The sequence below is a fragment of the Echiichthys vipera genome, assembly GCF_963691815.1.
Source record: "Echiichthys vipera genome assembly, chromosome: 13".
Taxonomy (NCBI): Eukaryota; Metazoa; Chordata; class Actinopteri; order Perciformes; family Trachinidae; genus Echiichthys; species Echiichthys vipera.
Genome location: NC_139838.1, coordinates 11,285,422 through 11,301,671, shown reverse-complemented (window position 1 = coordinate 11,301,671; position 16,250 = coordinate 11,285,422). Strand labels below are relative to the sequence as shown.

Genomic DNA, 16,250 nt, shown 5'->3' with positions numbered 1-16,250 from the left:
CAAACTTGACCAAAGTAATGTTGACAATTAAATTGTGTGGGGGGAACGTGTAACAGCAATGCAGTAACCACTTTTTCTATAATTAATAGTGTTCTATAACATTACAATCCATTCATAAGAACAGATTTGGAACATGGTGGTGACAGATGTAGTTGATGGAGGGGTACTTGAGCTCGTCTGTCAGGGCGGTGGGGGTACATCAGACAAAAAAGAATAGGAACCACTGGGATGTATTCAAGATAGGGCCGTTGTCCATTATTCCATTTCATTTTAATTATAAAAGCATCTATCAAAAGCAATAAAAGTGCTGCTAACTCCCTCAGGATATGAAAATGATGTTTGTCATTACCCTCATCCTTCCTCCATAAAATTCTTCCTTTCTTTCCCTGCACACTCACTGTAATCCCCTTCTGGGAATGCTAAAAATGACCCAGCAGTGCAGTGGCGGCAAGTTTATTATGCTGGTTTTTAGGGGCTTACGCCTGCTCTTCCGAGCTGCCGTCAGAACGAGGTGTTGGCTGGATGCCTCCCTGATAAGGCCACAATCTGAGGTGTAAAGTTATAGGAGGGATTTGGGAAAGTGAGAGGCTGTCAGATGGCAGCAGCCAAGGATGTCTGGGGCAGCGTAAAACAGGGATGAAGAACTATCTCACTCTGTGTGAGCTCTTCCAAGTCAACCTAGTATAAAATTCATCCAAATCTGTGAATTTCAAGCTGACCAGAGAACAGATGCATATATTTCCTGTTTCTAATAAATCCTTGTCATATACTTGTCTTTAGACACTGACAAAAATAGAGAGCTGATTAAGCATCACAAGAGTCCACGCTATAAAAATTAGTCTCCTCCATAAACTTGAATGATAGTCAGCTCCCAAGTCAAAACGTTTGAGCAGCACTAGTTTTACAGCGGCTAATATTAGCCTAGTCTTAAAACCCCCAGTCATCAAATGAGGCACAGTCGCATGCATGGCTGAGGGGACGCAGTGGATTAGCCTTGAACTCTTTCATTTTTCACTTTCCTCTGTTTCTCCTTCTCCTCTCTGCGGCTCATAAAGGATTGCGTCCTGTGTGTGATGTGGCGGAGGAGTGCAGTCAGAATGAACTGATTACGGACGAGGGCCGGCGTGCCTTTGAGTCATGGCACAGAACGACATTCTTCAAGCACTTAAAAATAGTAACAGTTGGCTTTTTTCAGGTTTGTTTGAGGACTTTGGGGCATCCTCTGCTGACTTTTTTTGGAGACTGGAATCATAACCAGATTCTTTTTAACCCCCCCACCCCCTCCCCTGTTTCTTTCATTTTGTTATTGAGAGTTTGTTTAATCTTGTGGAGAAAATTGGCTCAGCGTGGGAAAGGCTGAATTCTTTTGGGGATAGGTCTTGTTGTTTTAGAGTTGTGCGCATTGTTGTTGTTTTTTCAGCACAGAAAGAAAAAGTGCCAGTTTGTGCCAAAACCTCATGAAGTATAGATAAAAAGGAGCTGAGTGAGAGGGAGGCCACAACACCACGACAAAGATATGGGCTGTCTAAGCAAAGAGCTTTACAAATGACGATCTCCAGGGGGAAAAAAGGGGGAGGCAACATAAGGGAGGAAAGCATGTGGGGGGGGGGGGGCTGTGGATGGATTGGTGAAGGGGGGGCGGAGGAGGAAGATGGGTATTGGGGGGAAATAACGCAGAGCAGTGAAGAGGGAGGAAGGGGGAGATGAGAGGGGAAACATTCCCCCTTGCCCACATTAAAGACATAAAAAAGAAAACAAACAGAAAAACATGTCTGACATAAAGAGGCTGGTTTCCGCGGCGACAGCACAATGGCTGCCTGTGGCTCTCGGGGCCCTCGCCGTCCCGTCTGGGGCCCGGCACCAGCGAAAGTCACCGCAGTCACAGGGCCCATCAGCGTGTGTGTGTGTGTGTGTGTGTGTGTGTGTGTGTGTGTGTGTGTGTGTGTGTGTGTGTGTGTGTGTGTGTGTGTGTGTGTGTGTGTGTGTGTGTGTGTGTGAAACATGGTGAATGTCATCACAGGCCTAGTGCTGTGGGAACCGCCATGAAAGGGACCCCACTCGGAAGCCACAAAAGTTCCTTTCTGCTTCTTCTCTTCGGCTTTTAGCTTCTTTATTTATCTGTGTGTAGGGGAGCCGGATGAGGAGGGAGGACTCTCTCTCCTTCTCTCTCCATTCTCTCTCTATGTCTCTCGCTCTCTGACAGGCAGCATGACCCATCACGGCAGCCCTCCTGCCCTCTTGACACCTCAAATCACAGCAGCCACTATCTCAAACATATATACTGACTGTGTCTAACCCTTTTTCTCTGGAGGTTTATTCACAACTCATATCAGCACAATCGGATCATAAAAACACAATGCAGCTCTTTGGCCCAACAAACCTGGCGTTCCCAGGAATGCCTCATATATCCAGGTTATTCCGAGTGAATCGTGGAGACAGGCAGACAGGCAGTGCCACAGGTTCCAGGCATTCCTTATGTGTCTGAAGGGCAAATAATTCCCTCATGGGTCCAGCCTAGACAGTGCCAAGCTGCTCTGGTGCCAGTTCCCATGCCAATCCAATCTTGACCCCAGTGACTGAGCAACCAGCCACAGGCAGACTGCTATGAAGGCCTTATACTAATAAGAAATCTACAGATTCTTTGGGTGTGTGTCAATACCACATGCATACAACAGGGCACCACGCAGGGCTCATTTGACCACAACTGGCCTTTCTTATATTCTCAGCAGGGGTACTAGACAGTGAACAAACATTTCCTTCTGACTAATGCTATTTGATCCTATATGAGGACTTATTTTGGGTGCCTTGTTATTTCAAAGATTCTGGTTGGTCTGTATATTCAATAGATTAAAAAATGTGTTGCTTTTGGAGAACGGGGAAAACAGGAAGACAATCCAGGCAGGATAAAAAAATGAAAATAAAGCTTTTATTGTAATGGTTAAATCATTGAAAAAAATTATGACAATGAAAATAATGACAACATGAAATAACATGATGTCAGATTACATAGGGAAAAAAATTGATTTTTTACACCATAAATTGAAGATAGGGACCCACATATAGGTTTTAACCTATAGGCTGTGAGAAAAACAGTGGAGTGTATACAGAGAAAATAAGGACGCCCTGAGAGGTAAGCAAGATTTTTTGGTTTTGCTAGAATCACTTTTCTACGTCTTTTTTTTTAAAGAAAATCTGAAAAAAGAAAATCTTGCTTTCCTCTCACAGCTTCCATAGAAAAGAAATATTTTTACAGAAAACATCTGAAGTCTATATCCTCAATGAGACCAACATACTTAGCGAAGCATAGTAATTGTTAAAGCAAGACAATTCAGTTGGTTACCATCAAGGCTTTTCTCCCTCATGTCATACACAACACATGTAGCCGAATAATGTGAGTCCACATGTAAAACGATTTAAATCCAACATACCTTTGTGCCTTTTTCATTTAAAATCTAAAAATCAAATCACCGAAAAAAAAATGATCAAGTCAATTTAAAAAGGTTCCTTACAAAAATTGGGTTATGGTCTACAGACATAAATATAATATTGTGTATGACAACACTTGAAATCGTCTCTGCATAATGTATGACACAGCTACTGTTTCGACAGGTTCAATTCATTTGAGTGTCTTTATACACTGGAGTATTTGATTTTCTGTTGCTGAAAAACAATGACTGTAAAAAATTGCAGTTCCAATAATCAAAGTCACCCATGCATTGAGACACATCTGACCAGTTATTCAGTTTGACATGAATGCAGGGGGAAAAGTCACAGAGAAAATATCCTGCTGAGCTGGTTCCATCTCACAGACTTTCAAACAATAGCAATAGTCATGCATCAGAAGCAATAATTGCAGCTGAGTGTTTGTGCCTTATAAATTGTGGGTATTCACTGTCCACATTCGTGTGAAGGAGCCGAGTGTGTGTGTGTGTGCTCGTATGAATCAGTCGTGTGTATGTCACTGAGCATTCACACGTTCATATTCAAGTTGCGCATGTGTGCGTGTGTGTGCAAATTGTAAAAGTATGAGCTTGTTAATTTCAATAAGGGATGTCGCCTTGTTGTGGTTTGGAGGGATGGGAGGGAGGGGACTTGAAGTGGCCGGCCAAGATCGCCAGAAATCTGCCAGAATTCCATCCTACCATCCAGTGCCAGCTCTCTCCCTCTTATGTTTCTCTCCATCACAATCCCTTCGCACTCCCCCACCATGGAACTATTTTCATAATTAACTTATTTATTTATTCATTCATCTTCTTAATTGCTTTCCTCTTCGTGCATGTGTTTTTATGCCTCATCATTCTGGAACAACTGCAAAAATCATGAGTGAAACCAGAGTGATTTCATTTTTTTTTTTCTAAACCAACAACAACAAAGAAACACGAATGACTGGTGATACAGAGAAGAAAGTTATTCTTTGAAGGGAAAGGGTGGGTGGGTGATAAAAATAACAACAGAGAAGAGACTGAAGCCTGACTTCATAGAGATCTCTCTTCTCTGTCAGACTCTTTATTCCCTGTTTTGTGATGCTGAAATGAGATCCAGATCTGAATTAAGGAATGATTGGTAATGAAAGGATATGTGGAGGGGGGGAGGGAGAGAAAGAGGGATTTCTCTTTTCTGTGAGCCCTGACTCATACTCACCACACAATAAGCCCCCTGGTGATGGTCACATTGATTACTGACACTTGGGTATTACAAACACACGCATATGCACATGTTTTTAGTTAGTTTATTACTTTACACGTATGATTTGATAAAATGCAGGCGGCAGGGCTCAGTTACAGCTAATGCAATAGAGATAAACAGAAAAACAACGCTGCTGCAAAGCACATCATCTGAAAAGTGACAGACTAAGAAACATCTGGAGTCAGAAAATATATATATATGATTTTATATACAAAGCTACTTACAAGACTAAAATATAAAAAGACTGTTCAAAAACGTACACAAAGATCTCTCACTCGTGCATTGTAGTATGTTTAAACTAACACACCCTTCCAGTCTGCCAGGCAGGAAGAGACACACTCAGCTGGGCATTGTGTGGAAGGGGGCATGCCACTTGGCCTCTCTCCGTTTTTCAAACACATATGCACACACCGCTGGGTCAGTCAGGCATCGCTCCTAACAACGGGTGCCTGGGCCCCGTGTTTCCATGGCAATCTGTACCAGCAATCTTCCCACGGTGGCAGCGGAACCAAGCGCTGAGTGTTGCGAGGAACCGTGTGTGTGCGTGTGTGTGTGTGTGTGTGTGTGTGTGTGTGTGTGTGTGTGTGTGTGTGTGTGTGTGTGTGTGTGTGTGTGTGTGTGTGTGTGTGTGTGTGTGTGAGCGTATAGAGAGGGCTATCTTGTCCAGTGAAGAGCACAGATGTTCAGACACTCACTAGGATGATTCCCCTCTTGACCCCTCAGTACCTGCCCTCATCTCTGCACACACACGGACACACACACAAGCAGGTTTGGAAGAGGCTGGCTTTAAAAGTCCGTGCATGAGTTCAAAAGCTCTCCTTTTTCTCGATTAGTGTGATTTGTTACTGCCAAGATTTCAACAAAATATACCGTCAAATCTGTGTCAATTTGCCAAAGTGGATATGTGTCATACATCTCTATATACAGTCTGTGTACATGACACACCCACTTCACTATTGGGCAAGCTCCCTAAACATAACCAAGTAGTTTTCGCACCTAATGGAGAAAGTACACCAAGCAGTGGTGAAGTACAATTACATCTTTCTATGGAGGCATGTTCATGTGTTTCGAGCAGGATGAAATTCTTTGTAAACATAGCTCGACACGTCATAGGAGTGACTGTTTGGCTGTGGGTATTATCTGGATGCACTACGCCACTAAAAATGTAACTATGCCCAACTCCCAAACAGAACAGCTGCTGCAGCTCTCCATAGGCATTACACAGCAGTTAGCCGCCAGTCGCACTTTGCCGCTGCAAACTATACTGACAAGTCAATTGTATTAAAAAAAATATTGTAACAATTACCACTTTTATGTAATTAGATTGCGCTAAAACATCTATATCCACAAGAACAGATTTGGAATCTGGGCCTGACTGTTTGGGAATAGCTGCTATAAACGATTTCACACCTTAGTAAGCAAAATTAAAGTGAGAAGAGGGGAAAATATGAAAGGCTTTCTTATGTATCTTCTTATTATGCTTCTTTAGTAAACACTGATAGCTGCCTGTAGTTCATGGGTCACCCATCTTTGCTTCACTGCAGTAGTGTTTTCTCTCTTACACTCACTTACTCCCAAAAAGTAGATAAATAACTTCATTCTCCAAGCCACCTGTGCGATTGTGCGAGAGTCAGGCTTAATGCACTGTCACACACTCCCCTGTGGATGATGGAGTGTTTTCACAGTCCATCATTCCCACACTCCTCACCTCTCTCCTTCCCTCCCTCCTGCTGCCATTGTTCTACAAAGCAGTGTAATTAAAGGAGCAGAAATAGAAAAAAAAAGGAGGATAGAAAGAAGGAAGGAAGGAAGGAAAGCAGGATGAGACTGAAGACTAATTGACTGAGGATGACTGAGCAAACGGGTGGAAAGATGGGGTAGAGGGGTGTTGGGGGAGGTCAGTGGGGGGGGGGCTGGGGAAGGCCAGATTAAAGGGAAAGGAGGAGGAACAGGGAGAAGAGGCGGGGGAGGCAAAACTGGCAACCCTGCCCCAACTGCCAAAGTCCTGAGCTATTTTGTCATTGGGTGGCTGTGACAGAGAGAGGGAGCCAAGAGAGAAATAACAGAGAGGGAGAGAGAGAGAGAAAGAGAGAGACTATGATTGGATGCCAGTGATAGAGTAAAAGACTAAAGCAGCTTGTGAATTTTCTTAGTTGTCATGGGCCCTTGGGGGTCGATCAAGTGGCAGCGCTGACTCACAGTGGAAAGAAGACACATGAAGAAACTACAACAACAAGAAAAAAAAACACAAGAGACAAGAAGTAACTACGGACAACAAGGCTTTTATAAGAGAAACGCAGAGTGAGGGGCACACAGGGCGAGCACTTCGTCCACAGGCGAGACAGTCTACGGCGTGTTGTGGCCTCAACGCAGCAGAGAGAGTGACCAACGGGATCATTCGAAACCATCAGTCCTTCATCTATCCATCCATCCATCTGTCCAGCCAGTTAGGAAGGGGCACAGACATGAAGAGACCTCACGACTACAGCTCCCCAGACTCGGACACCGACGAGTTTATTGATGTGGGACAGGAAGACGGCTTTTGGTGAGCATTCGCCCACCACACCTGAGGTTGAAACACATGCCCTCCAGTCACACTTTAAAGAAAAGATTACATGGTATACAGCTGAAATTAGTGGCGAAAGACACATTTGCTGTAAACATACTTGTGAAGATGCCTGCAGGGATAGTTTGAGAATGTGGTTTAAAAAAAAGAATGATTCCTAGTCTTGAAAAATGTCTGTATTCAACCCCAACGTTTACATTTTATTTATTTATTTGATAAATGTATTTAAGTATTTGGACACACCTTTCAACAAAGCTGAGCTGTCAGTTTAAAGTTTAACTTCAGGCCTCTGGCCGTATTCACTGAAGTATACTGTATATTCAGTGCATTTCCTCTCTAAATGAAACAGTGTCATGTTTGCTCTTTTTACTGAGTAAATGCAAAGGTTGGTTATTGTCATTGCACGCATGACATGTACTACAATACAAAAGTTTAGGTTCAAAATGATGTCATGTCTGAAGCATAGTGATGGGTTGGCAGAATTTTCTGACACAGTATCATTTAAAAATAATTCCATTTCATAGAGAAAGTAGAAAATAAAAAGTATTGGGAGCAGTTATTAATGTATTTATCAAATAATGTGATTAAGTTTGAATGGTTACCAGTTCAGGAACTCTTTGATGGCTCATAAAACATAAAAACTGAACTGTCAAATGAACAAGAAAGCAACAGAGAGGGACAATACATCAAATATACTGAGGAGATATTTTGTAGGAAGATTTGATTGTGTGTGTGTGTGCGCGTGTGTGTGTGCGCGTGTGTGTGTGCGCGTGCGTGTGTGTGCGTGTGTGTGTGTGTGCGTGTGTGTGTGTGCGTGTGTGTGTGAGAGTGAATACAATGCAGTTTACTTCAATATATGACTTTATATTTAATAATTTTAATTGAGATTTAATTCACTCTCAAACGTACTGACATTTTAAAAGGTTAATTATTATTTTTGCTTTGTTTAATTAAGATTGTAATCTTAAACACGAAATTTGAGTGTCACAAATTCATACAATTAATCATAATTTGTTAATCAAAAGCATATGGTTAAATATAGAGAGTTACGTTTAAAATAAGATGGAAAATGCAGACTACTAAATATTTTTTTAATTGATAGAAAAAAAAAACAAAGCTTTGTAACTACAGTCCATTATGAATGTTTCAGTGGTTTGGAAAATGTCGGATAAAGGGTCAAATGACTTTTAACACTCCACACACAGTCTTTACAAGCCATTAAACCATTTTGCTTTTTCAGTGAGTTAGTCAAATTCCTTGTCTGGAATTATGTGGATTAAAGGGGACATTCATCTGTAACAGTGCATCTACAGTATGTATTGAAAAAAAAACACATTCACAGCAATACTGCTACATCACAAGCACCAAGCGAGCCAGACACACCAAAGACGGTTTGGATAAATCAAATTGCCATGTGACATGCAACAGAAGACAGTGCCGCCTTTTTAAGTCAGTCCCCATCAAACATAAATCTAAACAAAAACACAGCTAAATTGGCAGCCTTCATGTTAAAATCTAATAGAAGTCTTTTGGTGGGGGCAGTTTGAAGGGAACTCCAAGCTGTCAGGCTCTTTCAGTCCTGTAAGATGAGATCGTTCACAAACAAACACAATCCATATTGAGTGACTGTACTCAGTGGATCCCATGCTGCATGCCGGAGCCCCATGCGAGTGAAAGCGTCGCCCTGAGGCTATATAATCATCTTTCTAAAAGCGCTTTCGCTCAGATGGGAAGGAGAACAGCATGTCATTTCACTGAGACTAATGTCCAGAAACGCATTAAACCAAAAACAATCTCGTCTTCCCTTTTCTCCCGGGCACTCCTATGCTGTTCTGTGCCCAAAAAAAACAAATTAGATTGAAGGGAGCTGATGTGCCATCCTGCCTCTGTGTCATATTAAGGAGGGTAATAATAACAATATGCAGGAGAATCAAACTTTTTTCTTTCTCCCTCTCTCCCCCTCTCTCTCTCTCTCTCTCTCTCTCTCTCTCTCCATGGTACAGCCCAGTCACCGGGTCCATGTCTCCTGGCAGCGCCTCTCAGATCCTGGCCCGAAAGAAGAGAAGAGGGGTGAGTGGATTATAACCTCAGATCTTAATCTTTTTAGTCTTCTCGTTTCGTTGGCCCTGACTGTCCCGCTTGTGCTCTTGTTGCACAGATCATCGAGAAAAGACGCAGGGACCGGATCAACCACAGCCTGTCAGAGCTCAGGAGGCTGGTGCCCAGTGCTTTCGAGAAACAGGTGACGCCTCATTAATCCACCGTCAATTAAAACTGTTTTGTAATTTAACAACAGAAGTTTAAAAACAACAAAAAACAGCTTCCTTATAATCTGATGCAACTTGGTAAAATGTTGCTCATTTCCTCTGCAGGGTTCTTCCAAGCTGGAGAAAGCAGAGATCCTGCAGATGACTGTGGACCACCTCAAACTCCTGCATGCCATGGGAGGAAAAGGTGAGACTTCTGAGTTTGTTGCTTGCAAGACAATTTAGTTTGTAGCTTGTTCTGCATCCTATCCTCTGTGGAAAATGGACACACACAGCCCTTGGAATAATGCTGGAAACTATCTTAAACCCATCCAAAAGTAGACAAGTATAAGGATTTATTGGATGAGATAAAGCATGCAGCACACAGTAATTATATTTCTCATGACTGCATTCCATTATTGTTATTCAGTGTATGACTGAGCTCTCTTTCTCTCAGGTTACTTTGATGCAAGGGCCCTGGCAGTCGACTACAGGACCTTGGGCTTTAGGGAGTGCGTTGGAGAGGTGGTGCGGTACCTCAGCTCCCTTGACGGGGAGTCTCCGGACCCTATAGGGGCACGATTGGTATCCCATCTTTCCCACTGTGCAAGTGAGCTAGACCCTCTTCTCCTACAGTCACCCCCGGCCTCTGCCCTGCCCTTTCCTCCTTGGCCGTGGGCGTCCTTCCCTCAGATCTCCCCCACTTCACCGGCCTCCTCCTCACCTCCTTTCCCCAGTGGGCGAAGGGATATGGCCCTGATGGGGAGCTACCCAACGCCTGCCTCCCTTCGCCTTGGTCCCCTGGCTGGCTGCCAGCAGGGTGTACCACCGCTCCTTGCACCTACAGCCCTGGCCACCATCCACAGGTTGCCCTCCCTCGCAGCGTCCTCGGCCCTAGTTCCCTCCAGACCGACCCAGCTGTCCCCTCACAGCGCCACCAGGGCCTCGCCTCTTCCTCTCCCCACCTCTTCCTCTTCCAATCCTTCTACCTCCTCCTCTTCTACTTCATCATCTTCTGCCCCACTGCAAGTCTCTTTCAGGCCATTCGCACCTCTGGGGTCTCCCACAGCCCAGCGCAGGGGCTTGAGCGGACCAGGCAAGCCAGCACAGGGATGGGGGACTGAGATCGGAGCTTTCTGAGGGTCGACTGTTTTCCAAATGAACTCTGTGCAGTGGACATGTAGCAAATACGAAAGCGTTGGAGAAAGACGTGTTGAACCGTTGATGATTGTCTCTGCTTTTGCGGGACTCTAAAAGCCATATCAGACTGTGGGTGAAGTTTCAGATAATCACAAACAATCATATAGAATGGAATAATGAAGGAATGTGAAAGAATAGATTTAAATAAATTTATGATCTTGCTTGACAAACACACACATACAGTATATAGTACATACAGTATATATATATATATATATATATATATATATATATATATATATATATATATATATACAGTATATAGTACATACAGTATATATATATATATATATATATACAGTATATAGTACATACAGCATATATATATATATATATATATATATATATATAACGCTCAACAGTTTTTACTGATCTTTTAACTGTGATATTTGTTTTTTTTCCCCCAAAACATTTATACATTTGATTACATTTCCAGAGTCTGAAGAATGTTTGACAAAAATCTCTATAAAGACTAAGTGCCTTTATCTTTTCTCATGTTGCGTGTTTTTTCTAACTGTATAAATGTACCTGTACATTATCTGTTATCAGTACATATGGAAAAGGAGTGGCTAAAAGCTGCATGTTACCCACTCATCCATATTAGCCATGTCTGCAAACACTGTTTGCATGTTCTCCAGCCGTAACCCCTTCTGTATCCAAGCTGTCTCCAGTGATGGCTGATGGGAGCTGTGGTCTTGCGGCTGCAGAGGATAAACATGGTGGGAGCTGGTGATGTTTTTGGGATGCCGCGGCGAGGCAAACAGACCCATCACTTTGCCCTCTAATTGGCAGTCCCCTGTAATTAACTTTACCCTCATATCAGTCCATGTATCTCCCTCTCCTCTGCTGTCTCTCTGCCATTCTTTCTCTCCAATCTTGTGGTACACCAGCGGATATCTTCTCTCCCTGTTTGTCTGCGCCGCTGTCTCCTCAACAATGGACAAACAGTAAAGAAGAGGGTGAGAGGGAGGATGGAGAGACTGAGAGAGGGGAAAACAAAGGAAAGATCTGAAGGGCTGTGGTTGGGTGACTGATTTGGCGTAGACGTTCAATAACAGGGTGGTGGGGAGGCAGGAGACAGGGTTAAGGAGAGATGAGAGGGATTCCAAAGGTTTAAAAGAAAAGGAAGAGAAATAGTGTGAATCACCGAGAGACGGCCAGCACACATGGTGCACAAGAACAATGATGAATGACAGTCGCAACGAGTTGTTTCTCAAGACCATCAGCATAATTGTGCCGTGCTTCACCAAAACAGCTCTGCGGGGATGAGAGAGCAGAGAAGAGCCTTGTGTGTGTTTACTGCTGGAGAACACTTTGATCTACTTCAGGATGCAATGTCTGTGGTCTGTGGGCCAAAAATGTGTGTGTTCCGCAAAGTGCATATTGTTTATTTGAGTGAGTGTGCTAGTGTGTGCTTAAGGCAGTCTCATGCGCTCGCTGCCCCGTGTGTGTGTGTGTGTGTGTGTGTGTGTGTGTGTTTGTGCCTTGCCGAATGTTTTGTTTATGTGGTGCTGTGTGCACACACGTCTCGTGTGTGTGTTTGTGTGTGTGTGTGTGCGTGTGTGCGTAATGTGAGTCTTCAGGGCTGGCGTCAGGACTGAACCGCGGTGGCGGCGTGGCTCTCGTGCGAGGCTGGCCGGCGGTCGGACGGACGGTACGGTGGTGGAATGTTTGTGGAGGGTGCATGCGTGCACACACACACAGTCACACAGACAACACACAAACATAGACACACACAGGCTGGCTGGCACTATTCTAGCCTCTGAGTGGAGGAGCCAGAGTCACCACCACAGCTTCCAGGAAGGACAACCACAGTCACACTGCACTGGGTTTCCCACGGGGGAGGGGAGGCTGGAGGGAGAAGAGAGGAAGGAGGGGAGGTAACAGCGGAGAAAGGAGGGAAGTGCGCGCCTGTTTGTGAGTGTGTATGTAAGGCGAGGGTGCACGGCAGCTGAAAGAGGAAAAGATGCAGGGAGGGGGCCGAAGTGAGAAGGAAATTGGTGTCTGAAATCTGGAAGTGAGAAAGATTGCTCCTCAAATGTGTAAATAAACTTATCGATGCAGCAGTGTTGAATCTTTTATTTGATTCCGTGTTTGTGTGTGTGTACAGACAGCTCTTCGTGGGGAATCCAGACACGACATAGGCCAAGAGGAGCAGGAGCAAGGTGGTGGCATTACATATGCGCCTTATAAACAAAATCAACAACAGCATTGTCAATTATGTGATAATAATAATACTGTGTTATCATCATCATATACCTTTCGTTAAATTAATTTAAGGTCTCACATTGTATAAGGAGAGAGCTAAAGCGGCTATCAAAGTATCAAACACTCAATACACAGAGAGAATACACACAGCCGTATTTACAAAATGTGCCTTTAAATGAACTTTCAGTTCATTTACAGGCACAGTTGCCTGTACAGTTGTGATGTCACAACTATAATATATATAGGCAGAAGAGACTCAGAGAGCAGACAGGGCTTTTTCAGGAGGGGGTCAGGAGACAGGCACTAAAACCTAATGTTTCAGACAGAGGGTGAATACAGGTATATACAGTATTAAAAAAATGTATTTTTTGAACATTAATGCATGTTAACATGTTCTAGTAGAGGCGTGTCCAACCCTTCTCCTGGAGAGCTTCTGTCCTGCATGTTTTAGGTTTTTCCCTGCTCTAACACACCTGAGTCTAATGACCTTGTTATCAAGCAGCTGAAGCTTGTCACAGGTTTTGATAATCATTAGAATCAGGTGTGTTAGAGCCAGGACAAACCTAAAACATGCATGACAGTAGCTCTCCTGGAGCAGCGTTGGCTACCCCTGTTTTAGTAGAAACTCAAAATGAAACCGGAAAATGAGCCTAATATGGCACCTTTAAAAGACAAAAAGTGTGGTTAGAAGCTGTGCGCTATTTGAAAATGTCTGGGAATTTTCTTCTCGTTACACTTTATTCAAGACCATGATACAGAGTTGTATCTCTTGTCTCTGTTACTGTTTTGCAATGTCACATACTGCAGTTTCAGCTGTTTGACAATATTTAAGTTTGTGTGTGCATGCATGCATAAGGCCCAGACATACCTGATACCAGTTGCACAGAAACTCCCAGAGACATAGCTGAAGAACTGGCAGTTGGAATCCTCAGTGCAAGTCCTCTGGCTCTGCCTCATCCATCAGTAAGTTACAAAGGTCAGCAGTAATCTACTCCTACATGAACCCTCTCTGCTAACAGAGGTTAGACTGCTGCCTAACAGTACACAGTAGTAAACGAACCAAAGAAGAGGAAGAATCAAATCACACCAAAACAGAAGGTTTTGTTAAAGGCTACATACACAACACTTGACATTCAGAACATTATAGCACCAAACAACTCGTTCCTATGTACAGATATAAAGTGGTGGAGTAATGGCGTCCTGAGCAAAGAATGAAGTCACTCTTAATGTGTGTGTTGTAAGTGTGAGTTTCTCTGTTGATTTTTGTGATAGACACTCAAAGCTGCACATCCTTCATTATATATACCTCTAATATAATTTAAATGGGTAAGTTGTAATAAAGTTGAAGAATTGTCAGGAAGGGGGAAATTTGCTTTAGAGACCAAAACAGTTTTTTGTACCAGACTGTTTTGGTTCGGCTATTTTGACATGGAGGTCTATGGGAGGTCTATGGGATTGACCTGAGGGGTGTACCACGAAGCGGGCTAAACATACCCAGGGTTTCTTTGGATAACCTGGATCGACAAATACAAAACTACAATCAGAGTTAAACATTACCACAATTTGTCAAGCCAGGGTTTACACTTTAGTTTTAGTGCACATACACTCATAAGAAGGGCGTGTATCGCGTCATTTGACTCACCCTTTGGATCAAGGGACGCATGTCTCACTGAAGACGGTATATTAACAGCAAGGGGCAACAAAGTTGCACATAAGGCTACGGAGGCACCTTGGCAAATCAAATAACAGATCATGTAAATATGAACGTGAAAAGATTCTACATATTGTCTAAAAATAACTATGCCAAATGCAGAATTGTTCCTCATTAATCCCAATAGAGTGATGCTGATTTCAAAATGCAAAGCAACATCCAATCTGACTATTTTATATTTCAGGGAATGCAAAGGTGTAATACACCACACTGGCCATAATTCCACAAACTTGACTGAATGGTTTTCCATGTGACATAAGAACATGATTTTTTTTTTCATTTGAATGCACATCACATGGGAGACAAACCCTGTATGCAGAATTACAAGACTGACGCGCTGCCTCCCCTCCGCCACTGTCTCACGGAGCCAAAGGTTTTCTTTTACCTACAACAATATAAAATCCTTCCGAGGCTTTGGGCGCAACACACCTCGCTAACCCACTAATCATGCTTTGAAGTACACTCCACATTTCTGTGTTGGCTGTACAAGCACAAACCTTTATGTCTTACAAATGTATTGTTTGTTTTTTATTTAAATTAGACTCAAATTGTATTATTTCAATGAATCTTAAAGGCATCACATTTATCCATATAATACATGTAATTACCTTGTCAATACTTTTAATACTTTAAACAACTAGTTATTGTTATTTACTAACTAAATGTAAAAATTATTATTGAAAATTGTAAATGCTGTATAGGCTAATGATCTTGGAATTCTTCGAACTACAGGCAATCGGCTTTACAATTATTACATATATTACAAATTGTATGTTGACAGTATCTTTTAAAAAATCGTGATGCCTGTGGTACAATATCTCAGTGTAGAAACACACAGATATTTTTTAATATTATTGCACAAACATATCCTTGTTACAAATGGATGAAAATAGGACTTTGAAAATGAAAAACCAGGCTGAAAGCGAACTGATGTTCTTTCTGTTTTATTGCTCTTGTTTACACAAGATAAAATCCATGTGTGTGCGTGCGTGCGTGCGTGCGTGCGTGCGTGCGTGCGTGCGTGCGTGCGTGCGTGCGTGTGTGCGCGTAGGGCACTCTTTCAACAGCTCCACAAGTGGAAGCCCGATACAACGTTGGCCAGTTTGGTAACTTTAGGAGGAGCAGGCATGGTGATGGCACGCTTGAAATAGCAACGGCGCCTAGAACACAAAATCAACAACAGCATCTTCAATCATGCACCATAAATACAGCTGCTGTCAACAAATTATAAAGTGGGCCTACAATAGTGTCTAATTGCCAAATTGCTGCTACAATTTTGTTGGCAATATTTATGATTATGCAAGGTTTTCATGCATGGATGCATAAAGAATACTGTACCAGAAATCCGGATTAGAGAAGCTTTCTGTGACATAGGCGTAGAACTGGCATTTAGGATCCTCAGTACAGTTCCTCTGACATGTGTCTGCATCGTCCATCGGCTCATAGCGAATATCAGAACCTCGGAAATCTATTCCTTCATGAGCAACCTTAACCCATTCTGTTTGCAGCAAAAGGAACTGGGTTATACATATATACAGCTGGCTTGACTACAGACATACGTAAACTAAACGACGTACAATAAACTAAGGACAGCAACCAAGACTCCACAGCCAATGCTAAGTCCACCATGGAA

The 16,250-nt window shown here is 42.9% G+C and overlaps 1 protein-coding gene across 1 annotated transcript; it reads left to right on the top strand.

Moving 5' to 3' along the window:
- Positions 1-6,735: 6,735 nt before the first annotated feature.
- On the top strand, positions 6,736-10,883 carry heyl (hes related family bHLH transcription factor with YRPW motif like). Its single transcript, XM_083926222.1, has 5 exons — positions 6,736-7,231; positions 9,256-9,322; positions 9,411-9,494; positions 9,625-9,706; positions 9,956-10,883. The coding sequence occupies exons 1-5, from the start codon at positions 7,152-7,154 to the stop codon at positions 10,636-10,638; spliced, it is 996 nt and encodes a 331-aa protein (XP_083782348.1). The 5' UTR covers positions 6,736-7,151; the 3' UTR covers positions 10,639-10,883.
- The last annotated feature ends 5,367 nt before the right edge of the window (positions 10,884-16,250 follow it).

Coding starts and splice junctions, on each gene's coding strand:
- heyl (XM_083926222.1), top strand. CDS start 7,152: ATGAAGAGACCTCACGACTACAGCTCCCCAGACTCGGACACCGACGAG. Junction 9,495..9,624: donor CCAGTGCTTTCGAGAAACAG/GTGACGCCTCAT, acceptor TTTCCTCTGCAG/GGTTCTTCCAAGCTGGAGAA. Junction 9,707..9,955: donor GCATGCCATGGGAGGAAAAG/GTGAGACTTCTG, acceptor TCTTTCTCTCAG/GTTACTTTGATGCAAGGGCC.